The following is a 26,038-nucleotide window of genomic DNA, read 5'->3' on the forward strand; positions in this document are numbered from 1 at the left end:
CCTCTCCTGTGGGGTGACAGCCTAGCCTCTCCTGTGGAGTGTAGCCAAGCCTCTCCTTAGGGGTGTAGTCTAGCTACGTGTGGGTGAAAGACTGCAGTTCACAAAACGCATTTAAGAGAATTTCTAAATAAAACCGGCTAAATGCTAAAAGCCTGTAGAGCCTGGAACCACAATCTCCAAGTGTGACACGTAGTTCTGGATCTGTCGAGAAATCAGACACTCGTCACATTAAGACCGGAGTTAACTCTGAGGTTGCAAGTTTGACTCCCGATTGGGGCACTGCTGGTGCTGCACCCGTGGAGCAAAGGCACATAATCAGCATTTCTCCAGCCATTCAGCTGCATAGAGCGAATTTATGCCAAAAAAAAACAGCAAGCTTTGCAGCTGACAGCATCCGGCGAATGACTGAACAGCAGAATGGAAATGTGATGCGTATCCGACGGAGCGATTCCAGAGATTCAGCGGACTTCCTCCCGAGCAGGAAGTGAAGCCTGCACGCCGCGAGCGCTCGCCAGGCCAGGTGTGACGCTACGACGCAGAGGGAGCGTGTGCTGACAGCCGCAACGGCGCGGATTCTGTACACGCCACCAAACTAACAGAGAGGCCCTGGGAGTAGGCAGGGAGTGGGGGGGGGGGCATAATGGTCAGGGAACTGGGCTTTTACCTGCGGAGATTGCAGGTTTGATTCCCAGACAGGGCACTGCTGTTATGCCCTAGAGCAGTGGTCTTCAGTCCTGGTCCAGGCGGGTCGCAGGATTTGCTGGCTTTTGTTTTCGCTTTAATAACAGCGACCAGGACCAGGAATGAAGACCACTGCCCACTTCGCCATCGCGGTGCAGCTGCACACGTGTGCTTCATTAATCTGAGTCCCTTCAGTAAGCATCCAGCTGCATGTGCAGAGAGAGTGAGCACTCAGTCAGCAGCTCTGGATACCGGCATCTGCTAAAGGCCTAAATGCACATAAAACATAAAACTGCTGATGCATTAAGCAAACACTTACACAGCTTAGGCCTGCATGTTCCCATAAAACCCCACTGACACACCTGGGTAATTCTCCAAAGATAGTAAGCACCTCACCTGGGACTCACACCTGTGAGCCCCGCCCAGTTCCCTAACCACAGCGTTACTGGCACATGAAGTGCAGACCAATACCACGTGAGAATCCTCAGAATACGTGGCTGATGGAGACCAGCAGACATTGTGACCCTGCTTTAACTGAAATCCTTGCCTTAATTTCGTCTCATTATGAGCATCGTGCTGATGTCAAAAAATCATCAAATTGTTCAGTGAGAAAATTTCCACTCTGTCCGTCTCGTCCGTTATTTTCACACAGGCAGAAGAATGAACAGACTCCTTCAGGACCCCCCGCACAGCTGCCTGACAGCGGCCAGGGAGTGAAGAAGGCAGTGGCATTTGGACAGGTCGCCATGGTTACCAGGCCAGACCACAGCGTGCACCAGCTGGCTGTTTCCCATGATGCAGTGCGAGACCCAGGTCAGCGAGAAACTCAAACCCGCTGCCTTGCGCTCGACTGTACTCCGGTCGCCAAGAGCAGAACGTTTCCTCTGGAGAGAAACATCGCTAACAGTCTAATTAGCCTCTTGTCAGCTGCATCACATCTGCTCTTAATTACTCGCACAGTCTGCATGCACATTGCCTCTTTTATTAGCTCTGGCAACAGTCTGACATCCACATCTGCCTCTTTATATTAGCCTCTGTGCTAACAGTCTAATTAGCCTCTGTGCTAACAGTCTGACATCCACATCTGCCTCTTTATATTAGCCTCTGTGCTAACAGTCTGACATCCACATCTGCCTCTTTATATTAGCCTCTGTGCTAAGCATTAGCCTCTTCTACGTGCATCCACATCTGCCTCTTTAATTAGCTCTGTGCTAACGCTGATCCACAGCTCTTAATGCTGTAACGCTGATCCACATGCTCTTTATAGCTCTGCTAACAGTCTAATTAGCCTCTGTGCTAACAGTCTGATATACACCTATGTCTCCTACACAGTGGGAAGCAGGGAGCTCTCACCGCCTCCTTCAGAAGGGTGATCTGGTTCCCATGACAACACACGGACCAATCAGAGGGAGTTATTCATATTGCATCCTGCACCCTAGCTGGGACTTCCCCCTGACCCCTGTGACCTTTGACCCTGGGACCTCCTTAGAGCGCATCATGCACCCTGTGAGACAGTGCTATTCAAATCGGAGCCAGACCACCTGGCTGATGTTAAGATAAGATGCAAAGACCATTTCACCGTAAGACTGTCCTGCGCGGCTCGGAACAGGTCCGCTAACCGCCGGGCCAATGAACGCAGACGGAACTTCCATCGCAATCACACCGCCGCGCGGCGACGACGTCACCGGAGCTCGCCGTGGCTCGGCTAACGGGTCGCAGAACGTTCCGCACGCCACACCACAGAGACACCACCGCCAACGTTTTACTTCCCGCTGCCGCCGACGCCACGGCAACGTCCCGCTGCCGCCGACGCCACGGCAACGTCCCGCTGCCGCCGACGCCACGGCAACGTCCCGCTGCCGCCAACGCCACGGCAACATGAGACTGCAGACGGGCTCCAGCTGGCACACAGGCCGCAGCGCCAAGCAGGAGCCCTCGCTGCAGCCCAAACCAGGATGGCAATGGCAGAAATCAAACTGCAGACGGCAGTGCAGGGGTGGGGGGTAGGGGGGGGGGGTCCATCTGACAAAAGAATTTCTTCCCAGTTATCTTAGTAACACGAGGCACGACGGTAACAGACGGTCCCCCCCCTGCCGCCCCCCCCATTGTTTCCCACCCAAATGAACAGGGATCTGAATGATAACAGCACAAAGAGCAACCCCCAATACCTCTCATTCACTCAGGGGGGGGCTGACATCACAGGCTACTACCTCATAAATACTGAAGTCCCACTCTCAGTAGGGGGGGGTGAGCTAATCTGTTTCCATGACTACCACCCCCCCCTCCCCTCCTCGTTCCAGGCTCCCAGCAGGAGGAGAGACTGCAGTAGGGGTGTCTGATGAAGCTGGATGCCAGGGTAACACGGCAGAATTGCCTCCTTCAGGGGAGTGCTGCTAGAGGGAATATAACACAGCGTACTGCCGGTCCACAGGGTCGTTCCGTCCAAAGTTCCCCCGTTCAACTCTGACTGTCGAACCCCGAAAAGTGCATCCATGACCACACCACAGACACCAGACAGGACGTTAGGGTCACACAACAGCTGACATTTACTGGGAGACAGAAACTTGGGAAACAGGACCTAAATCAACAGATTAAATAAAGAACCACAGACGCAGTGCCCCCTCTAGGACTGGAGTTAAACCTGCAGATGCTGCGGCCCTCCAGGACTGGAGTTAAACCTGCAGACACAGCGTCCCCAGCAGGACTGGAGTTAAACCTGCAGACACAGCGCCCCCTCCAGTATTGGAGTTAAACCTGCAGACACAGCGCCCCCTGCAGGACTGGAGTTTGAGACCCCAGCTGTACACACTCGAGGCTCTGCTGAAAGAACAGAACATGCTCTCTTTCGCCTCACTCTTTCGCTTCTCTCTTTCACAGCAAGCTGAAGGCTAACACTCAATAATCAGCCTGCTTCTCGGAAACAGCACAGGACTATAAAGGAAGCTCATCTTTCCCTTTTAGTCAACTGGAGAAACAGCATTTTAACCATCCAACAAGTTCTTCCACTTGACTGCTTTTGAGTCAGTTCTGCTCTACCATTTTGACCATCAAACAGTTAAATGGCTGAGAGACAGAAATGAGTAAGAACAACGTGGATAAGAAATGGCCGTAAGCATGGTCCCCAGCTAAACTCTGTTATCTGTGTACTGTGTGCAGAGATAGAGATTATCAGCATTCACCACTGAGCCCCAGGCTCCTCCCACCTGGGTCACGTGACGCAGGTCTGCACACAGGTCTGCTCTGAGGAAGACCGTGGAGGCCAGCACTGCAGGGCCCCGGGCCCTGTGAACGCCCCGAGCGACCCACACCGGGGAGCCGCCACCACCGCCGCGAACCTCCCTGAGCTTTATGAGCAGAGCCGAACTATTCAGCCGCGCTTACGAGAGGAGCATTCTGAGGCTGACTCTATTCATACACCGCACCTCCTCGCCACACCTCCTCACCGCACCTCCTCCCTCGCCACCTCCTCACCACCTCCTCGCTTACGAGAGGAGCATTCTGAGGCTGACTCTATTTATACACCGCACCTCCTCTCCGCCTCCTTGCCGCCTCCTCGCCGCCTCATCAACATTTAATTCCCACCTCTCGCGGGGAAAGCCCTGTGCTGTAAACTGTCAATCATCCTAGAGCTGAGTCAGCCGAATGTAAATCAGCGAAGTGAAAGAAACGCGCTGTTAAAAATCTGCACAAGGGACGGAGGAGAAGAGTAGCAGCTGGGAGGGGTGCCGGGACTCCCCTAACGTCACAAAAACATTCTTCTGGCAGAGGACAGAGGAGGTGCTGCTGCTACGGTCACAGCAACGAGGAATAAATAGAGAGGGGACGCGAGTGTTCTGGAAGATTCCGGGGTTTCTTTTTCGCTCCAGACACGACCGTGAGATCGAGGGTTTCTGAGGAAATGCAGAACTCAGGCAGCACTTCAGGCAACTATAGGCCTTATCAGACACAGACAGACAGACAGACAGACAGGCAGGCAGGCAGGCAGGCAGGCAGACAGACAGACAGACAGACAGACAGACAGACAGACAGACAGACAGACACAGACAGACAGACAGACAAACAGAAAACCAGGCAGGCAGACAGACAGACAGACAGACAGACAGACAGACAGACAGACACAGACAGACAGACAGACAAACAGAAAACCAGGCAGGCAGACAGACAGACTTTGGTTCAGGCAGTGAGAGGGGTTGAGTTTGGAAGCAGACTTGCGCTCCACACTTATGAACCTCTCCAAAGTAACCAGTGGCTAAAGGCAGGAAACAGTGGATTAGAGCCCCATCCCTTTTTGCTGACAAAGGGCAGTGAACTGAAGTTTAGCACAGGCCATGTGCACGTACTCCATTTAACTCATAACGAACTCTTCTCACTCAACTCCATTAAGTCCATTAACTGAGCCAGGATACTGCTGCTACTGTGTGGAATGAAATAAACGCACTGCTGTTATTACAGCCAGTCTGCAATGTAGGGAATGCAAGTAGTATTTTTTTGCCAGTTGTGGTGCATGTGCATTTGCGTGTGTGTGTGTGTGCGTGCGTGTGAGCGAGAGTGTGCGAGTGTGTACGTGCGAGAGTGCGCGTGTGTGTGTGTGTGTGTGTGTGTGCGCAAGAGTGTGCGAGTGTGCACTGACACAGACAGTTCATCTGCAGACATCGTTAGTTGGACGGTGGGGATATTTTTTTAAAAGGATTTGTGACGCACAGAGGGAGGTCATCCCTGCTGCCCCCCCCACCTCAACTGCCCGCCCCTCCCCCGCCTCCCCCCCTTTCTGTCAGTGGCCATATGGTTACTCGCACATAGGCGTCCCTGGGAGAGGGATTACATCACCGTTTCTAGCCGGCAAATGGGGGGGTGGGGGGATGGGTGAGGAGGGGGAGTCTTTGGGGGTACTGCACTTGCTCTTATTCACAATGGGGGCTCTGAGTGAACGATGGCAGAAACTGAGGGGGGGGGAAGGGGGTGGTGGGGGGAGGGGGGTCAGGAGCTGCAGGAGGGAAATGAGGACAGGCTTCCGGGTGGGGGGGGGAGGGGCACTATGGTGTCCTGAAATTTTCTGAAATGCTTCCAGCACAGTTCAGTGGCAGATGAGTGGATTTACTGGAAGGGGGGTGCACATGGATCCAGGTGTTTGTTGGAAAGCGGGTGTACAACTTTAAGTTTCACTTTTATCTCTTGCTAACATGATGCAAAACCCAGCATGACTTATATCAGTCCATCTATTGGGCTGCAGGGGGGGGGGTCGGGGGGGAGATCCCCAAAGCCCCCCCCCCACACACACACACACACACACACATACACACAAGCCCCCCAGGCAAGAGGGGCAAAGAACCACACAATCTTCCACAGGCTGACAGACCCAGCATCAGACCACCCCTGCAACTTCAGCTGCGTTAAACCTTCACCAGCAAAAACAAGTCCTTTCACTTCCCATTACTGAAATACAGTGTGTTCACTTCCCATTACTGAAATACACAGTGTGTTCACTTCCCATTACTGAAATACAGTGTGTTCACTTCCCATTACTGAAATACAGTGTGTTCACTTCCCATTACTGAAATACACAGTGTGTTCACTTCCCATTACTGAAATACAGTGTGTTCACTTCCCATTACTGAATTACAGTGTGTTCACTTCCCATTACTGAAATACAGTGTGTTCACTCCCCGTTACTGAAATACACAGTGTGTTCACTCCCCGTTACTGAAATACAGTGTGTTCACATCGCGTTACTGAAATAAACTGCTGAAAATATGCCTGAGACTTTTTAAAATAGGAATGCTTTGCAAAAAAAATAAATAACGGAAATTCCCACAATGGAACGACAAACAATATCCTATTTTTTTCTGAACGGTCAGGATGTGTAGCACGCCGTCCATATTCCCAGCGTCTACGAGGTCTTGTTCAAACCAAGTTCCCGTAGGTCTGTATACAGAAGAAAGAGCCCTGAGTTCGTTAGGGTATGTACCCTACGCTGTGTGCACAATACAGTGCCTAGTTATTACATCATTCGTTCATTCGTTACACGACATTCACTCAGTGGACTTTCAAAAGTAAGACCGTTAAGACCATGGCAACGCACAATTATCGGACGGTGCACGTGAGGAAATATTGGTTTTAACACTGAGGTCCGATGATGAGGGTGTACACTGACATCATTGATCGTGCATTGATGCGTTTGCATTTTACTGCGTTAGAGGATACCAGAAACAAAAGGGTTTTTTTTCCATCGGTTGAACCAGTTTTCCTTCACTGACACACAAACTGGTCGTTGCACTGTCAAGGTAAAGTAAGTGTTTAGGCAACTGCCGATATTTATACGCACGCAATATACAGAGGAACTTGAGCCAAATTCAGCTCTGTAAAAGCGGAGAAGGCTGCGGCTTTGTGCGGAGAACAGACAGGAGGAACAACTCAACACAATGCCCCTGCGCGGCGGTACCACGGTACGGTACAGCGTTCGCCTGTATCAGTGAGCGAGCTGGCCCCCAGCAGGGTACAATTACCGTGAAAGATAACCATGTCGTAATTAAGACCTGCAGCAGCAAAACCGCTCGTCCACCACACAAGACACGGCGGCGGGCTGTCACAAAATGGAACCGCTAACGATAAGAGACGGCGAGAAATTAAGAGGATTATCCGCTGCCTCTTCGGGGCGCGTATCGAAATAATGACAGACGAGCTCACCGAACTGTCTTAACGGTCCGCACAACAAACCTAAATAGCGCCACATGAATAGCTTAAGCAACACTGGCAGATGAAGTTGGAATCTCAATACATGTCGTATGAACTCAAAATCTAACGAAGAGTCATAATGCCCTGGCCCTTTTTCTCCGTAACATTTACTGCATTACATTCATTCATTCACAATAAATAGACAGGCGAAGGAAAACAAAGAAAATCACAAATTAAGCCTCAATGTTGCGGGCTAGTTACTGTTAGCACATCATAAAATATAACATTAGGCAATTGCAGTCAGGAGGAAGATCGTACAGGAAAAAAAGGCACTTACCCAAAATATTATATTGAACCCGAATATAAAATATTTGATGCAGCAACTGACTTCGTGCGCCTTGTAGTGTTTACCTGACATGCTCGGTTTTCATGAATAAGCTATACGCTTATAAGACGTAGCTATCTGCTGTTGGGTGATATGGACAGAGTAAGACAGGTTCGGGGATCCGATGATAATTAACCCCCGACTTGGACGGCGGTCTAGCGACGCGTTTAGAATCGCTCGAGCCGTTTTAGTCGCGTCTGAATAAGAGAAAACAACATCTCCTCCCGGCGCGACCACGGTCTCGAAACAGCTTCCGCGAGCAGCTACAGAATACGCCGCTTCACATTAAAACGCAGTCGCCTGGTGTTATAATGTAATCCTATATTTCCTCAGATAACACGGTTCGGAATATCGGAGCTTAATCCATGGAATATCGCTGTTCAGCCCAGTTCATGTGCACCCCTCTCATGGCTGTTTGGTGACAGACACTCCCGGCCACCAATGAGACCTTTGTTGATGCTTTAATGGGTTGGACTTCCCTTCACGATTATTATTTTGGATTGAATCCGAGTGGATGTTAAAATTAGGAATGGTTATCGTTGCGCAAGTGTGGATTTTAAGTTTTGACCACAGTCGGAGGGTATTTTTAAATCTACATACATAAGCGTGGGTCCTGCGTAGGCTACGTGGGCTGTCAGGCCAATGCGATGGGGATAAGGGCGAATACGGCATTCAGAACCGCTACGAAAGTGGCAGGTGGGAGAAATTAAGTCATACGTGTATTTACTTCCCCCGGAAATGGAACGGTATTTCAGATGCGCTTGAAATAGCAGCGGATAAACTGTATCCATGCAGACAGGCAGGCCTACCCGTGTGTCGGAATAGATCAGAATGGCTTGTGTCAATGGGATCTGTGTGTGTGACAGAGTGTGTGTGTATCTTAAAATATGTATGTATATTATACAATATGTGAGTGAAAGATAGGAGAACATCTTTAGGGAATACAGTTTAAGGAATACAGAAAGGGAAGATTGTTGTGTAGTATGTGACCAGTAGAGGGCAGCAGAGGCTGGTTTGGGACGCGTATTTTCCTTAAAGGAGTACCATGGTGATTTTCACACTTTCTCGGTTTTATGTGCTATTTGCACAAGAGGCATTGAAGAAACACAGTAAGCAAAGTATTAAATATGTCCGTTCTGTATTTTTGGAGAAATATGCGTTTTAAATTCATCGTCCTATTTTCAACCGGTTGAGAAAGTTGTCATTTTTCTACGTCACGAATACAGTAACCACTCCCATTTCCACACCCCGTAAAGAAATCTGACAGCACACACCGTCCTGCTGTTAAGACAATGCAAATATTTTACTAACGTTAGGTTCACTTAAATTAGAGTGCCTTTAGATTATTTCTGGTTATATTCATTTAGCTAGCTAGCTAACGTTAGCTAGCTAGGAGGTTTGCTTTCATAAGGCAATGTTATCGATAACGTTAGCTTGCTAGTTTGCTTTTATGAGGACGTTATAGTTGTGCTTTTATCTTAACTTGGCTAGCTAGATAGCAAAAATTATAATTGGATATAAGTCAACGTCCTTACCTTAGCTATCTATCGATACTTGATATACTACTAAGCTAGCTAGCTTGTGAACATTCAGTCTCCCAAAGAGAGCGTATCATGGGGGAAGCTATAGTAACGGGGCACGGTCTGTCAATCATAGCTAACTGACAGTTCTCATTACCACGCCCAGACGGTTCGGGTGAATTTTTATAGTGGGAAATTTAGGCTTAGAAAAATACGTTTTAAAGTACATTGAAATGACTGAAGAATAAAAAAATTATGCACATTTGTTTTGTTGTTGCCTGAAGACAACTGGGAAGTGTCACGTTCAACCACCATGGTACTCCTTTAAGTTAATGTGCCCGTGTCCACCTGTTGCTTAGCAGCCAAATACAGCCCCAATACTGGTGGCTCCTCCGGCCGACTCACTGCCTCAAGAAAAACATCAGGATTACAATTTTTTTTTAAAGAGCTGAGAGAACTAGAGCGGATTCAATTAACACTGGGAATAAATATTTTCCATTCCATCATAAGGATATTTGCATGCATACACAAATGACATATTTGGGAATTTCTGAAAAAATTGTCTGTTTTTTTCTGCTGTCTACAACTTGATAATTGTAACTTATTACGTTTTCATTAGGTAGTAAACACACGTCTGACACACATTCATAGATTTATGCATTTCCATTTTTTAAAGACTTCCATGTGCTCCTGCATTGATCAGCCCCTGCACGGACACCTTTACAGGGTCCTGGATAGAGGTGTGAGATATTTTAGTGTGATGGGGGTCGTTTGAGGAGGCTAAAGATTTGGGTACACCCAGTTTGAAATACCTGGTTTGGGAATACCTGGTCTACCTACCAGTCTGCTCTTGTGATGCCTCGCACCCACATGTACGACAGGCCACCTCCACCCCTGACTGCTGGCTACTGTAGGACACAGGCTAAGGTGAATCACAAGGTTAAAAAAGACACCCTTCCCACAGATATTTACTCTAACTGCACTCAGCCTGGCAGTGCCTAACATGGCTGCAGTTATACAGGTAAAAAAATCACTCAAATTAGAAAGGTTTTAAAGGTAACAGGATACACCTGTACACAGTTAAAGAAGTGATGCCTGTGTACAGGTAAAGAGATATACCTGTAAAGTGTACACAGGTAACGTAGTATACCTGTATACCGTATTAAAACACTCCTACACAAGTTTAATGGTCGAAACAACATTTACTCCTGCACAGGTCTCTGCCAGGTATTCCGATAAGCTATACACCTATACCTGACAAGCACCCGGGGAGCTAGATGCACTCTTTGAACTGCAGTATCCGTCTTGTTTGGGAGAGTTTTAATTCAGTGTGCCAGTGTCTCCTTAACTCACCACAGGCTAGTTTACACAATATTCAGCCTATTATCATTAAATGGGCAGTGTCATTAGAAGACACAACCTCTAACCAAGCTACAGGTTTAAAGCCTGAGTCTATTGTCCCATTGATTACCTTATTTAATTTGAGTTACCTGCAATGATAGTGCAATCCCGAATATAATGTTAAATGTTGGCTGTAGATAAGCTAAGTAAATAAGATATGTAGCACCACTGCTGACTTGGGAACACATGGAGCTTTATCCAAGTGACACACAGCCCTGGAAACACAGATTCTATAAACTGACCAGATACTCAACTCTGTTCTTAACAGTGAAAGTCCCGTATCCAAACCGCTGAAGCCAAAATGTTCTCATTTTTAGCCCCTGAAAATTAATTTCGAGGCAAGATGGCAAAATGCAGCAGCAAGTGTAGCACTGGAAGTAGAAAGAAGCTCCTGTTACCAACCGGAACATTTTGCAGTTAGGAAGCAGACAGGACCGAAGGGACGGCTCGCATTCTGGTCAAGTTTAACTTGCAATGAAAAAAACACCGACTGCACTGGAAGTTCTGTCCTGCAAAACCTGCACAAGAAAGTCCAGTTACCAGCTGGAGCATCCTGTAGATAAGAAGCAGAGGATGGAAGGAACCTCTGCAGAAGAAAACAGAATCTGTGGCCCAAAGCAAACACCAGCAGACTCTCCAGGACCAGGGCTAAGGACCACTGCTTTAAAATGTCATATATTAGTACACATCCTGTACGCTGGCAACAGTGATTCTTGTACCTGGCTGTAGGTTTTGGTTCGTAACATACTTTGCTGAAAATTCTCAGGGACTCTGCAGGACTGTTTTCCGTGTTTTTAGCAGTAAATGCTGTACATATTTAAGCCAGGTTAGATTTGGAGCATGACTTTAAATGTGATCTTGTTTGTTAGTCCATAACAGATTATCTTACCTCTGGATTACTTCTCTCAAACAGAACAAAAAGTAATGAATTTGAAGAACACATTCAGATAATACTTCTGAGATATACTGTATGTAGCATATATCAAAATCTAACATATATACAGTATGTACCACACACCTACCGCAATAAGGGAATTAAAAGACTGTCATCAAGTCATTTATAAAAGATCACACAGCTACTCAAAGTAATTAAACCCGTCTAATTAAGACAGGATTCTAAAAGTCTAATTAAGGTTAAATGTGTATTGGTCATTTGCATGTTTGAATACACATATACACACAATGGATAGGTTTACTGTGCCACTAATTAGACCTAATCTTGAGAACTGCCATCCCAATGGCATATTCCTCCAGATAAATATAATCAAGATTATTGCTAAATCAAAGCCAGCAGATCAATCAAAGCCTTAAAATGGCATTGAATGGATCCTAAAAAGTTTAAGTTCAATATGTGTTGGGTCAGTACAGGCCCTGAGATCTTTAAAATGTATCATAGACATATTCCACAGCTACAGTATGACCATATCCCCTCTCCTAAAATAAAATATTTTCTAAAAAATATCTTTGTGCATGTTGAAGAGTTTTTTTTTCTCTGTGGTATATATAGCTATATATATATTTGAACAAACATTAATTTTTTTGTGTTTAAATATTTAGATCCTGAAATTGAGATTTCTGTTCGTTATTGTTTTTGTTTTTTTAATTTTCTACAATGCTATCATCTTATCCCGAACGAGTAAATAATGAAATAAATACTCAACATTAATTATAATATTGTTGAATTGTGTTCCCTGTGAATATAGTCCATAACCGTGGTCTGTTACATTTCTGTTTAAAATAAACATGTTTATAGCATGTTTATATTTGTATAACAGTATTTAACTGTTCTTGCCTTAAATATTTCACCAGAAAAGGACTTAATAGATTTTGAATACTCGAATACACATCCACACTCACAACAATAAACACTGTCCTTACTCCAGTAAAGGAATCGACATCAAAGAAGAGCGTTTGCCCAAGAACCACTGATGTGTTAAGGCGTTCATTTAAGCACATGCTTTATCATAATTAAAATCTTGAAAGGTGTTTGGGAAGTTTGCCACGAGAAGACTCCCCATGGTCATCAGTAGCAATGGGAGACGCTCGACTCCCCTATGATAAAAGACAGCGGCGTTCTGCGCACTTCAGGACTACGAACTTTCCTGTCGAGCGCAGCGTTAGCGTAGCCTACTTTGGAAACGGAGTTCCCAGGTAACGGAGTAGCGATGTTATTATTCCCTTTGACTTTTTTTCTTCTAGTGAGCGCAGCGCAGACAGAAATGCACGGATGGAGCATTCGAGGTCGCTATCTCGGTAGTAAACTGGGCGACATGCAAAGAAAAGTCGCCTCTTACCTGACGTCGGAGATGGATCCGGAGACCAGCGCGAGCGCGGCGCATCTGAAGAGGGCCATGGAGGAGCTGCTCAACCAGACTCGCCCTGCCGACGGCAAAACTGTCCGTAGCGTTAGACCGGAACATTCTGTCAGAAAATTCGGCGTATCCAGAAACCAAGCCAAAGAAGCCCTCTTGAGCCATCAAAGACCGACGCCTCCTGCCGATAACTTGAATCCCACCGATGCCCCTTCTCTTAAAAATGCCAAAAAGTTCTGGAACCACTTCATGTTAAGGAGAAGATCCGATTTCCAGTCCATCCTACCCATTAGAAACAACGAGGTACACCAGGAAAAGTGCCGAAAAATTCCCTTTCTGCAGGTAAGAACTAACATATAATGGTGCATTTTGTTAGTTTGGGTTTTCTGGGATGAATGTTATAGTAATTGTTCGAATTTTGATAATCTGCATGTTTCTCGGCTGAGCAAAACTGTACTGAAGTCGCTGCCATTTGTTATTTAGAGAGTGGTTCACGAGGACTGCGAGACGCTCGTGCTGAAGAATCACCTGTGCTTCGGGAGGTGCAGCTCCGTGCACGTGCCCAGCAGCGAGGAGGGCCGCTACACCTTCTGCTCCTACTGCTCGCCGGTCAAGTTCAGCCGCAAGACCGTGCATCTGAAATGCGCGGGCGACACGCGCGTGGCCAAAGCCGTGACGATGGTGGAGGACTGTCAGTGCGAGGTGCAGAGAGGCAGGCACTCTCACCACCACAACGGACCCGTGCTCATCGACCCGAGCCTGTTCGGAAACCAGGCCTAGTGGAAACTGCATCTCGCGCGCAAAGGCGCAACGGAGCGCCTTTGTAAAATCCTGTATATACCCGTTTTTAGTATGTTTTTTTTACTATTATCGATCCATTATGGTGTATTTTTAGATGTAATTATATGTTGTGCTATTGGTTTTGATAATGTGTTTTTAATTTGATGTTTGGGTTTTGTCCCATGCAAGATTGTTTTTGTATAAAATTGTATAAAAACCAATGTTTCCAAACAACCTCTCAAATGTTAATTTTCTCCTCGAATGTAAAGTAAGACTTTTGTAATAAAAACTGTTCACTAAATTAAGTGTAGAGTTCTCCTTTATTAATGTAAATAACACTGTAAAAGCAACTTCCCCTCAATACAAAGCAGTCTATTGATCTTCTGAATTTAGGAGTCAAACGTGGGGGTTGGGGGGGGGGGCAAGGTGGTGTTGATTCCAAGGGCCCTGCCTGACAGGGGCCCTCCAAAAATATTAGAACAGAGAATTTTCTGAGGTGGCCTGGGGCCTGGTGGGGCCCAGTGTGAGATCTCATGGGGACAAAATCCCAGGGCCCATACAAACATCACTGTTTTCAAATACAATATAATATATGTATTTATATAACATACAAAATCAGAAAACGTAGGATTGACCAGAGACTCTCCATATCCACAGCAAGCCTATCGGCACATAATTGTAAAAAAGAAAAAAAAAAGGTTTGACCTGGGCTGTCAGTCATGGGTTTGGGCCCAAAGGCCCCAGGTGTCTGCATGTGACAGGGGTCTTCCTGGCAAACCTGCAGCAGCCCAGTCTTCACCAGGGGAGACTCCTCATTACTCCACTCTAACTGCACAAAGCGACAGTGCTAAAGGGGGCGGGTCAAACCTCCCCACTCTCAAACCCCCCCCCTTCCCCCTTCCCCCAACAGGGGACACATCAGTCCCAAACAGGTGCCAAACAGATGGTGGGACGGGGGTGGGGGGGTGAGGGCGGATGGGAGGGGGCAGCTTTGATCCTCAGAGGGGTGACACCTATCGACGGGGGTATACGTCATTAGGGATGAATATGCAGTATCTATATATTAGGCATTTTGTTTGAGTCAAATTATGATTAAATTATACGGTATTGCATTTGTGTGTGTGTGTTTCTACATGAGTGCATATGATTGTAAATTGAACATAAATTTAAACTGAATGCCTCTCAGCTGACCTTTCCCAGGAGCCCCCTGCACTTCAGCTGCTAAGTGTCAGCGGACGCCCTTCCTGTGGGGGAGCAGATGTCACCGGCCAGGTCATCCACAGGGCGGCGACTGACGACCTCGTAGCGCAAGCCCCGCCCCTCATCCGCGGCATCGACCCCAGCTGTGACCCGGCCGAGCCGGAGAGCCGCTGCACCGCCACGACATGCCGCGAACCGCAGAAACAACGCCAGGGAGGAAGTGACACGCCGCGAACCGCTGAAACCACGCCAGGGAGGAAGTGACACGCCGCGAACCGCTGAAACTACGCCAGGGAGGAAGTGACACGTCTCGAACCCCTGAAACAACGCCACGGAGGAAGTGACACGTCTCGAACCCCTGAAACAACGCCAGGGAGGAAGTGACACGTCTCGAACCCCTGAAACAACGCCAGGGAGGAAGTGACACGTCTCGAACCCCTGAAACAACGCCAGGGAGGAAGTGACACGTCTCGAACCCCTGAAACAACGCCAGGGAGGAAGTGACACGACTCGAACCGCTGAAACAACGCCAGGGAGGAAGTGACACGACTCGAACCGCTGAAACAACGCCAGGGAGGAAGTGACACGTCTCGAACCCCTGAAACAACGCCAGGGAGGAAGTGACACGTCTCGAACCCCTGAAACAACGCCAGGGAGGAAGTGACACGTCTCGAACCCCTGAAACAACGCCAGGGAGGAAGTGACACGACTCGAACCGCTGAAACAACGCCAGGGAGGAAGTGACACGACTCGAACCGCTGAAACAACGCCAGGGAGGAAGTGACACGACTCGAACCGCTGAAACAACGCCAGGGAGGAAGTAAAGAGCCAAGGACAGCAGACCGGAGTCTTCATCGCTGACGCCTTTCCCAGAATGCCTCTGGCTTCAGGGCGAGCCTGATTGCACAGAGCAGCGCTGATGCTTTTTACTGCTGATTACAGCGCGATGGACAGGAAGTGAGCAGTGCAAGGCCCTCTGGGAAAGAGCATCAGGGCCGACACAGCACATCACAGAGCTAGAAGCACACAGCAGGCAGGGCCCCCACTTTTACTCAATTATTAAAAGTTTATAACAATTACAATTTTTTTTAATAAGCACTGACCGTAACTCTATTGGGCAAGCACAGCTGGAGATCAAGATGCAACCAGACAAAATTATAGAACAAAGAACGTCTGTTAATTTGTGCGCATTTAATAACCCATTTAATAAATCTAAAATTGTAGGCCTATGCTGCACATGGGCTATGAATTAAATCAATTTGATTTTAGAGAAGTTAGCAGATCTTATTCATATTCAGCTTAAGAAGAACGATCTGAGAACTAAATAAGAACAATTAATTTTCCTTGAAAGATAAGGTATTTTAAGCCGTGTAGTTCATAACGAGTTTATGGCTTGATAACTGAACACTTGTGTGCTACACCCATGTAGCACGAGCAGGATAAGCATGCTCCTAATAGATAAACTTATTTATCTGGCTACAGTTCCACAGATGTTTCTGTCTTGACCTTGTCGAACTTTTAAACTGTACTAATCTTCCTGTGCCACTCTCATCTGACAGTGCTGATGTGGGGTTCCATGGTGTAATGGTTAGCACTCTGGACTCTGAATCCAGCGATCCGAGTTCAAATCTCGGTGGAACCTTGGCTTTAGGAACTTGCTGATGTTTTCATAAATAACACTGTCACCTAACTGAAATGTGCATGTTTGTCAGAGTAAAAAGACCTTCTCCAGTATGACTACACAGAGAAGGCAGTTCTAACAGATTCTCATTCTAGTTTGTTTTCGGTGTTCTGCATGGTCATCGCCACCTCCATGCCTTGTCTTGGTTATCGTTGAAACGCTGGCTGATTACTTCTCTTTAAAAACAACCCTCCTTCGAGCCGGATTCGAACCAGCGACCTAAGGATTTCAACAAGGTCCAACTACAGTCCTCCGCTCTACCAACTGAGCTATCGAAGGGCACACAGAGGGGTTCTGGCATGTTTGGCATGATGGTAAGCATGAAATGTTTCTCATTTCAATTCCATGGTGTTTGCATTAATCCCAACGCAGATGGGTTATAGTCCAAACTGGTAAATTAATAATTGCTCTAATTTGGTTCATGTTTGGAAAAAGTACTCTTGATTTTGACCTGCAACAATTCTAAATTGCACATACACCCAGTTTCATGTGAATGCATTCTTACCAGTCAACTACCATTACAACAACACCCCAACGTGGACTAGCATATTTGCAGGCACACATTTATGCCTTTCCTTTTTACCTTGTCCTTCCGGAGTGTTGGCTGTTGACGTGGTGCAGTCTCGTCATGTTGAAGTTGTGGGAAGAGGCCATTTTGTGACTGATCAGGTGACTGGGGGCAGGTTTTAAGAAGGTCCATTTTTGATTGCTCTGCTCCCATTTCAGTCAGAGACTCAATCTGGAGCACATTGGGTGCTACAGGCCTCAAATGCTGCTTAGTGGCGAACATTTTTGGTATTGACTGCAAGGAAGAGTTTCCTGTTACCCTGTTGTAGTCTGAGCAAGTGTACTTTTTTTTTGTTTGGCTTTTCTGACCATTCCAACTGACAAAGAACAAGTTAGGAATCCTGTATAGAGGGAAACTGGAGCTGGTCGCTCACGGTGGGGTCACATGCTCACGGTGGGGTCACATGCTCACGGTGGGGTCACATGCTCACGGTGGGGTCACATGCTCAGGGTGGGGCACGTGCTCACGGTGGGGGCACGTGCTCACGGTGGGGTCACGTGCTCACGGTGGGGGCACGTGCTCACGGTGGGGTCACGTGCTCACGGTGGGGTCACATGCTCACGGTGGGGTCACATGCTCACGGTGGGGCACATGCTCACGGTGGGGGCACATGCTCAGGGTGGGGCACATGCTGCGGCCGGCCTTCAACCACAGTGGTGAGAACTGACCCAGGAAACCGGGAGACCTGACTTAACTGTGTAATCACCTGCTTTACCTGATCACCTGCTGTGCTGCTGAAGCGCTGAGTCTCAACGAAAGCCGGCAGACCCTGAGGCTCTCCGGGACCACCGGCTCAATGACACACTTTTCTAGCCATTTAAACTTCCATCCATTTTCACTTTCCTTCCTGTCTCTCCCCACATTTTAGATGACCTAATTTTTGTTGTAAATGTCTCTATTAGAAACTTGGTTGTATGAATAGTCACTTGATTGTACCATGAGAGTGCCTATGGGGACCCCTAGAGGATAACCATTGAACTACATGTTGAATTCCTGCGAGTTGCACGTTGGGGACACACTGGTAGCGTCTCATAATACTGCATTAAAGCCAATCCAGTCTTGTTACATTACATTTTACATTATAGGCATTTAGCTGACGCTCTTATCCAGAGCGACTTACAACAGTGTAACCAAACTCAGGATCAAGTCCACTTAAGTCCATTGAACAACATGCAGATAAAAAGCCTTTACTATGATGCATACATTAAGGAGAAACAAGATAGTCTGAACCAAAAATATATATTTTTTTTTTTTTTTTTTTTTTTTAAATAGTTATGGGAGGGGTTTAGGGAAGAGGAGAGAGGTACACAGAGAAGAGGTGCGTCTTGAGTTTCCGTTTGAAGGTGCTCAGACACTCTGCTGTTCTGACCTCCACTGGAAGATCGTTCCACCATCGTGGGGCCAGAACTGCAAAGAGTCGAGACCTTGTTGCTGTTCGTGTTGGGGGAGGAATCAGCCGCCCTGTAGTAGCCGATCGGAGCGATCTGGCCGGCTTGTAGGGTCTGATCATCTTCTGCAGATAACCAGGAGCTGACCCCTTGACTGCTTGGAAAGCAAGCACCAGTGTCTTAAACCGGATGCGAGCTTGCACTGGTAGCCAGTGGAGGGAGATGAGGAGGGGAGTGACGTGGGAGTCACGAGGGAGGTTGTAAACCAGACGTGCTGCTGCATTCTGGATGAGCTGAAGGGGTCTGGTGGCTGATGCTGGGAGGCCAGCCAGGAGGGAGTTGCAGTAGTCCAGACGTGACAGTATCATGGCCTGGACCAGGAGCTGTGTGGAATAATTGGTGAGGAGTGGTCTTATTCTGCGGATATTGTACAGGATGAACCTGCACGACCGGGTGGTTGCCGCGATATTCTCAGAGAGTGACAGCCTGTTGTCGAGCACAACTCCAAGATTTCGGGCACTCTGTGAAGGGTGTAGGGGAGTGTCTCCTAAAGAAATGGGCTGGAAACCTTGTGTGCAGGAAACCTGTTTCACCATAAGACCATTGTAGGGGTTCCATGGTGTAACGGTTAGCACTCTGGACTTTGAATCCAGTGATCCGAGTTCAAATCTCGGTGGAACCTGTGCAGTGTAATCTTGCTGCCCTCTACATCCTGAACTAAAGTTAAGAATTCTTCCAGAATAAACCAGAGTGTGATTGTGTACTCTTGCTCCATTGTAGTGCAGTGTCTGGGTGAGTTTGCTGTCTTGTGCATCGTGGGCTCAGAATAAGTGATTTAAAAGTGTATTTGAAAAACAACCAATGCGGTTTGTTTGCGACCTTCTATAGCCAGCATGGAGGACTGTAGTGAGAAATATTATGAATCCTTAGGTCGCTGGGTTGAAGGAGTCCCTTGTTTTAAAGTTAAGACTTGTTGATTTACAGATGTATTAACGACAACACTGAAACAAAAACAAATAACCTGAAAAATGAACTAGAATGAGAAAACAAATAGTTTCTCGTTGGTGTCATAGTTTAATTGATCTCCCTCTGCCACTGTCATCTGCTTAAGCAGGTGTGGGGTTCCATGGTGTAATGGTTAGCACTCTGGACTCTGAATCCAGCGATCCGAGTTCAAATCTCGGTGGAACCTGGGCTTTAGGAACTCACTGATGCCCAAATGAAATGTTTTCATAAATAACACTGTGACGTAACTAACATGTGCATGTTTATCAGAGTGAAAAGACCTTCTCCAGTATGAGTACACAGAGAAGGCAGTTCTAACAGATTCTCATTCTAGTTTGTTTTCGGTGTTCTGCATGGTCATCGCCACCTCCATGCCTTGTCTTGGATATCGTTGAAACGCTGATTACTTCTCTTTAAAAACAACCCTCCTTCGAGCCGGATTCGAACCAGCGACCTAAGGATTTCAACGAGGTCCAACTACAGTCCTCCGCTCTACCAACTGAGCTATCGAAGGGCACACAGAATGGTTTTGGCTCCACGTTTCACAGCACCCTCCATCAGTCTTCTCCAGCACAGTATGTGGCGTTACTATATTCCTGTTCTGCTGTAATGAAATGTTTCTCATTTCAATTCCATGGTGTTTGCATTAATCCCAACGCAGATGGGTTATAGTCCAAACTGGTAAATTAATAATTGCTCTAATTTGGTTCATGTTTGGAAAAAGTACTCTTGATTTTGACCTGCAACAATTCTAAATTGCACATACACCCAGTTTCATGTGAATGCATTCTTACCAGTCAACTACCATTACAACAACACCCCAACCTGGACTAGCATATTTGCAGGCACACATTTATGCCTTTCCTTTTTACCTTGTCCTTCCGGAGTGTTGGCTGTTGACGTGGTGCAGTCTCGTCATGTTGAAGTTGTGGGAAGAGGCCATTTTGTGACTGATCAGGTGACTGGGGGCAGGTTTTAAGAAGGTCCATTTTTGATTGCTCTGCTCCCATTTCAGTCAGAGACTCAATCTGGAGCACATTGGGTGCCACAGGCCTCAAATGCTGCTTAGTGGTGAACATTTTTGGTAATGACTGCAAGGAAGAGTTTCCTCTTGGCCTGTTGCAGTCTGAGCAAGTGTACTTTTTTTTTTGTTCGGCTTTTCTGACCATTCCAACCGACAGAACAAGTTAAGAATCCTGCATAGAGGGGAACTGGAGCTGGTCGCTCACGGTGGGGGCACATGCTCACGGTGGGGGCACATGCTCACGGTGGGGGCACATGCTTGGGCCGGCCTTCAACCACAGTGGTGAGAACTGACCCAGGAAACCGGGAGACCTGACTTACCTGTGTAATCACCTGCTTTACCTGATCACCTGGTGTGCTGCTGAAGCGCTGAGTCTCAACGAAAGCCAGCAGACCCTGAGGCTCTCCGGGACCACCGGCTCAATGACACACTTTTCTATCCATTTAAACTTCCATCCATTTTCACATTCCTTCCTTTCTCCCCCCACATTTTAGATGACCTAATTTTTGTTGTAAATGTCTCTATTAGAAAATTGGTATGAATAGTCACTTGACTGTACCATGAGAGTGCCTATGGGGACCCCTTGAGGATAACCATTGAACTACATGTTGAATTCCTCCGAGTCGCATGTTGGGGACACACTGGTAGGGACATAATATTACTGCATTAAAGCCAATCCAATCTTCAGTGCAGGAAACCTGTTTCACCATAAAATCATTGTAGGGGTTCCATGGTGTAACGGTTAGCACTCTGGACTTTGAATCCAGTGATCCGAGTTCAAATCTCGGTGGAACCTGTGCAGTGTAATCTTGCTGATCTACATCTACATCTACATCCTGAACTAAAGTTAAGAATTCTTCCAGAATAAACCAGAGTGATGTGTGTGATTGTGTACTCTTGCTCCATTGTAGTGCAGTGTCTGGGTGAGTTTGCTGTCTTGTGCATCGTGGGCTCAGAATAAGTGATTTAAAAGTGTATTTCAAAAACAACCAATGCGGTTTGTTTGCGACCGTCTATAGCCAGCGTGGAGGACCGCAGTGAGAAATATTATGAATCCTTAGGCCGCTGAGTTGAAGGAGTTCCTTGTTTTAAAGTTAAGACTTGTTGATTTACAGATGTATTAAAGACAACACTGAAACAAAAACAAATAACCTGAAACATGAACTAGAATGAGAAAACAAATAGTTTCTCGTTGGTGTCATAGTTTAATTGATCTCTCTCTGCCACTGTCATCTGTTTAGACAGGTGTGGGGTTCCATGGTGTAATGGTTAGCACTCTGGACTCTGAATCCAGCGATCCGAGTTCAAATCTCGGTGGGACTGTTCTTTACGAACTTGTTGATGCACAAAACATTGAATTGTGCGATCACATATGTTCTTAATGTTCTTAACCGAACATTCCAAGGTTGATGTCACAAACATTAATGGTAACTGAAAGCAACAGATTCCAGAACACTGGCGCTGAATTCTGGAGTACATAAATCCAAACAATCATATCAATATAATTCATAGGGTTTTTTTACCAGCTAAACTATACATTTTTTTAATTAAAAAAATTAATTAATTATAAGTTTGCCTTTGTGCTATTATGTAAATCAGGTGTTTTTGGCGTCAGACAGTAGTGTACCTACAGAGGCTAGGTTAAAATGGAGTACTGATACTAGCTAGGAACTTGGCTAGTTGTATGGTGTATTCTTGTTTTTTGTTTACCATGTTAATTTATTTTAAATGTTACATAAATTTGGTCTATTTTAAATAGTCAGATCAGGTCGAGTATCCTTGTTCTGTGACCATCTCATTTCAAAATACGTTGCTGGAGTAGTTTGGGGTGAGTGTCTTGAATAAACACTTAATGAAACAAACCGATACTGTTACAGATTGTTTTATTCATGCATCACAGGACAGTGTCGTGTGTGAATTTTGGCTTTTTGAAACACCACGTGATCAAAATATTTCTGTTTTAACTTATTCATCGAAAGTGAAGAAGAAGGTGCTTTCTCGAGTGAAAAAGAAGGTGTTTTCTCGTGTTGTTTCTTTGTTGGGGAATCCAGAGACATTGTGCTTTCTTTTTCTGGATCCTCTCCCATGAGAGGAATGAGGTAAGGCACGTACAGTACGTCCCGTACGCTTCCCGTAAGTGACGTTTCGAAAACATTAGAGAAAAATAGATGCGTAGCTCTGCCATATTTGGATTGCCAGGAAAGCTTATGCCCCGCCCATCGAGAAGGCTGAGTTGAACAGTATAAATTGGATGTGCGTAACACTGTAGCCATTTTCGAACAGAAACACAACAATGAAATCAACGAATAACTGCCAGCCTAAAACAATGCGTTTTTGGAGCTCAACCGAATTGAAATCGCAGAAAATGAATGATTTGATCGAGAGGGAGAACATGTCAGTTCGCTTTCTGGAGACACTGAGTGCCGTCGAGAAGCAAGATTGTTCCAATCGAGGGACGTTTAATCTCCGCTGGAGCCATTTCCAAGCGACGGGCTGAAGTTATTGAAAGACGGTAAGCTTTATTGCGAATATACGTCTCGTTTGGTGATTCCACTAAGGTTTTAACGTTTTACGTAGTCGATTTATGGCTGGACGTTTATGTGTTAGGCGGTAAGGTGATTAGTGTTTTGACATTGTTTTCCTGGTAAACAAGCTGATGAATATGGTACCTGAATTGAAAACAGTCCGTCTTCCCTGCGGGTGCGGTAACCTGTTTAGTCACTGATTAGCTATCTCCTTAGAATGTCACCCCCAGCGATAGTCAGAGTCCTATTTTCTTACTGAGTTATATTATCCCAAATAACCTGTTTGTTTATCTACCGAAATTAATTCCCAACTTTAGCTTTTAATGCATACGATTGCGGCTTCTGTTGCTTTTTTAAATCTTCTGTGCGATTTAATTTAGTTTTTCATTAATTCATTAATTCTTATTTGTATATGGAAACGTATTAGTGTGTTTGGTTCAATAGTAATAAGCCTTAAGAAAATAAACTAAGATTATTGACCTTGGTGTTAGCGGTCCTGCTGCGTCATTAATCTCTCTCTGAATCCACCTTTTGGCAGGTAAGGTGAGGTTAGTGTGTTGAATTTCCATGTTGTGAACCTGTTCTTCCTCTTTCCAGTAAGTCATGGACATGGCGCCAGTGACTTCCCAGTCCCATCAGCCCTTGCTGCTGTTGTATCCCATGACCTACGGGCTGCCCATGTCTATGGTGCGTAAGCAGAGCCTTGCCACAATGGGGATGCCATTCCCCTGGGAGTTCAGAAGTGCCGAACCGGAGAAGGGGCCTCTGGGAATGCCGGTGTTCCGGACGTTCCGGCTGCACAGGGTGGTCCGCTGCCTTCAGGCCTTGCTTTTCAAAGTTCTGGAGCGCTGCGGGGGCGTCATGGAGGTCCTGCGTTCTGCTGCGTACCCTGCCCCGGCAGGGAAGGACCGAGCCCTGGGTCCGCTGGCCGAGAGGGACGGACTGGGCCCAACAGGGGGCGCCAGAGAGCAGGGGAGGTACCCTCCTGGCCAGGAGTGGAACTATGCCATGGATCTGAAGGTCTTGGAAGAGGAGGTCTTGGATGAGGAGGAAGTGGTCTGGGATGAGGATGAGGATGAGGAGGAAGTGGTCTGGGATGAGGAAGAGGTCTTGGCCCCTTATGTGAAGACCATGGAGGGTGACGACGCTTCAGGGGAGGAGGGTGAGTTGGACCTCTGTGATTGGCTGGAGTGGGAGCCTGAGGAGGAGGAGTCACCCAGCGACCTTGCTGACCCCTTAGACCCCGCCCCTGAACCAGTCCTGCACCTCGCCCCCTGTGGGAAGAGTGCAGCCTGTCAGAACAGCCCCACGGGCCTCAACTCGGAAGGGGAGCACAGCGAATCAGACTGGTCTGATGAAGACGATGATGAAGATGAGGAAGACGATGATGATGATGATGAGTGGGATGAGAGTGATGATGAAGAGGATGATGATGAGTGGGACGAGAGTGATGATGAAGAGGATGATGATGAGTGGGACGAGAGTGACGGGAGCTCAGAGCTGGACTCGGAGCTCTGGGACTCCTTCCTGTGCAGCGGTGACCCCTCCAACCCACTGCGCCTCTCCCCTCCCGCAGGGAAGAAGGGCAGGGTCCCGGAGACGGATGAGCTGAGCTCGACCGGGAGCTTCCACAGCGCTGAGGGGGAGAGCGAGGGAGAGCGGGAGAGCGAGGGAGAGGACGAGCGGGCCGGCCCTCCACAGCCGGGGAGGAAAGCGGGCAAAAAGGTGAGCGAGGGGCAGAATTATTCAAATTAGAATCTTTCTTTCATTTGTGACATCACCACATAAGCTCCACCCTGAGGGTTCTGTATGCAGGGCTTATGTTGTGATGTCACAAAGGAATTGGAATGTGGTACTAATCGCACACACAAGAGCTTTTGCGCTCTGTGCAGCTGACAGGAGAGCGTGTCCTGCAGGGGCATGTGCCACTAGACAAGGTGTGTGAAGATGAGATGTTCTTAGCAATAGAGACCTTGACCTCTTACCACAGTGCGACCAAAAAAAAAACCCCCAGCCGTGGGTTAAATCTTTACGTCACTGACCCATTTACCTCAGGGAAATGCTTGTGTAAACGATTAGAGTCGGGCCAGATTGTGTATAAAGGCCAAAGGTCTGTTTGTCTGTCTCTGACGTTTCTGCTCTCCCCACTCTCAGGTGCAGTTCAGTGAGGAGGTGGAGGTGCGCCCCCTGGTGGCCTGGGCCTTCGCCAGCCGGGCCGCACGGGACGGGTCCTGCTGGCTGCAGATGGCCCGGGACCGCGACAGGTTCAGGAGGCGGGTCCAGACCGCCAGTGACATCATCAGCCCCTTCCTCCTGGCCAATCACAGAGCCAGGGTGTGGGAGAGGTTTCAGCTGACCTGAAGACTGCAGCATACAGCTTAAAAGCTCTTAATGCACTGGAATAAATCTATTTTTATATCTATTGCTTTTTTTTTAATGAAACCAGGTTTTTTAAAGTATTGTAATGTGAACTTGTTTTCTGTTTTCCAGACACTGAGTGTAAACCTGTATTGGCTGTTTTTATGTAAATCATATCAGAACTCTGGAGTTTTGTGTGGTGGTACATCTTTGTATTTGTTTGTTAAAAAAAATTAAAATTTAGGTACTGAATTTTTCTCTGGTGTTGTGCTGTCTGCCTTGGTAACCCAGAGGGAGAACGTGTCACAGCTGAGTCATCAGACCCAGCCTTTACTTTGTGGAGTCATCCATGACCACTGAGTCATCGTCCATCATGAATGACCCTTACCCATGTGACCCACCTACCGCTGAGTCATTCTCCATCATGACCCCTGCTTACAATTTATGTGCTTGTGGACAACAGCTAAAATCTGTCTATATGCAACATTTTACTATGGTCCAAATTACAATTAAACCAGTATCTCTACAGCTAAATGGA

At 47.0% G+C, this 26,038-nt stretch overlaps 3 protein-coding genes and 7 non-coding genes across 11 annotated transcripts in view; 7 read left to right on the forward strand and 3 right to left on the reverse strand.

Annotated features, from left to right (window-relative positions):
• LOC135256188 (tetraspanin-5-like) overlaps positions 1–8,210 on the reverse strand; it is a 25,428-nt gene extending 17,218 nt beyond the window's left edge. Inside the window, exon 1 of the mRNA XM_064338031.1 lies at positions 7,691–8,210. Within this exon, the coding sequence (XP_064194101.1) occupies positions 7,691–7,771 (81 nt within the window). The 5' untranslated portion in view covers positions 7,772–8,210. The remainder of the gene's footprint in view (positions 1–7,690) is intronic.
• LOC135255886 (cerberus-like) lies at positions 6,495–14,046 on the forward strand. Of its 2 annotated transcripts, XM_064337655.1 has the most exons (3): positions 6,495–6,638; positions 12,859–13,313; positions 13,455–14,046. In XM_064337655.1, the coding sequence occupies exons 2-3, from the start codon at positions 12,879–12,881 to the stop codon at positions 13,749–13,751; spliced, it is 732 nt and encodes a 243-aa protein (XP_064193725.1). In that variant the 5' UTR covers positions 6,495–6,638; positions 12,859–12,878; the 3' UTR covers positions 13,752–14,046. The 2 variants fall into 2 exon arrangements, with proteins under 2 accessions (XP_064193725.1, XP_064193724.1); XM_064337654.1 differs by lacking the exon at positions 6,495–6,638 and having other exon boundaries at positions 9,589–13,313.
• A 2,475-nt stretch (positions 14,047–16,521) lies between these two features.
• Positions 16,522–16,593, forward strand: trnaq-cug (transfer RNA glutamine (anticodon CUG)). Its single transcript has one exon. It is a non-coding gene; the product is annotated as a tRNA-Gln (tRNA).
• Positions 16,594–16,823: 230 nt separating this feature from the next.
• On the reverse strand, positions 16,824–16,911 carry trnay-gua (transfer RNA tyrosine (anticodon GUA)). Its single transcript is given in 2 exon segments — positions 16,824–16,859; positions 16,875–16,911. It is a non-coding gene; the product is annotated as a tRNA-Tyr (tRNA).
• Positions 16,912–19,198: 2,287 nt separating this feature from the next.
• trnaq-uug (transfer RNA glutamine (anticodon UUG)) lies at positions 19,199–19,270 on the forward strand. Its single transcript has one exon. It is a non-coding gene; the product is annotated as a tRNA-Gln (tRNA).
• A 438-nt stretch (positions 19,271–19,708) lies between these two features.
• trnaq-cug (transfer RNA glutamine (anticodon CUG)) lies at positions 19,709–19,780 on the forward strand. Its single transcript has one exon. It is a non-coding gene; the product is annotated as a tRNA-Gln (tRNA).
• A 239-nt stretch (positions 19,781–20,019) lies between these two features.
• Positions 20,020–20,107, reverse strand: trnay-gua (transfer RNA tyrosine (anticodon GUA)). The gene is given in 2 exon segments: positions 20,020–20,055; positions 20,071–20,107. It is a non-coding gene; the product is annotated as a tRNA-Tyr (tRNA).
• A 1,234-nt stretch (positions 20,108–21,341) lies between these two features.
• Positions 21,342–21,413, forward strand: trnaq-uug (transfer RNA glutamine (anticodon UUG)). Its single transcript has one exon. It is a non-coding gene; the product is annotated as a tRNA-Gln (tRNA).
• Positions 21,414–21,868: 455 nt separating this feature from the next.
• trnaq-cug (transfer RNA glutamine (anticodon CUG)) lies at positions 21,869–21,940 on the forward strand. Its single transcript has one exon. It is a non-coding gene; the product is annotated as a tRNA-Gln (tRNA).
• A 932-nt stretch (positions 21,941–22,872) lies between these two features.
• ppp1r15a (protein phosphatase 1, regulatory subunit 15A) lies at positions 22,873–25,755 on the forward strand. The gene is made up of 3 exons (XM_064337656.1): positions 22,873–23,129; positions 23,740–24,867; positions 25,297–25,755. The coding sequence occupies exons 2-3, from the start codon at positions 23,746–23,748 to the stop codon at positions 25,501–25,503; spliced, it is 1,329 nt and encodes a 442-aa protein (XP_064193726.1). The 5' UTR covers positions 22,873–23,129; positions 23,740–23,745; the 3' UTR covers positions 25,504–25,755.
• Positions 25,756–26,038: the final 283 nt, after the last annotated feature.

This window comes from Anguilla rostrata, chromosome 5, assembly GCF_018555375.3.
Source record: "Anguilla rostrata isolate EN2019 chromosome 5, ASM1855537v3, whole genome shotgun sequence".
Taxonomy (NCBI): Eukaryota; Metazoa; Chordata; class Actinopteri; order Anguilliformes; family Anguillidae; genus Anguilla; species Anguilla rostrata.

Excerpts from the sequence above, each read along its gene's own strand:
- ppp1r15a (XM_064337656.1), top strand. The coding sequence starts at position 23,746 with ATGGACATGGCGCCAGTGACTTCCCAGTCCCATCAGCCCTTGCTGCTG. Across the intron at positions 24,868-25,296 it reads GGAGGAAAGCGGGCAAAAAG|GTGCAGTTCAGTGAGGAGGT; the intron begins GTGAGCGAGGGG and ends CCCCACTCTCAG.
- LOC135255886 (XM_064337654.1), top strand. The coding sequence starts at position 12,825 with ATGTTATTATTCCCTTTGACTTTTTTTCTTCTAGTGAGCGCAGCGCAG. Across the intron at positions 13,314-13,454 it reads GAAAAATTCCCTTTCTGCAG|AGAGTGGTTCACGAGGACTG; the intron begins GTAAGAACTAAC and ends TTTGTTATTTAG.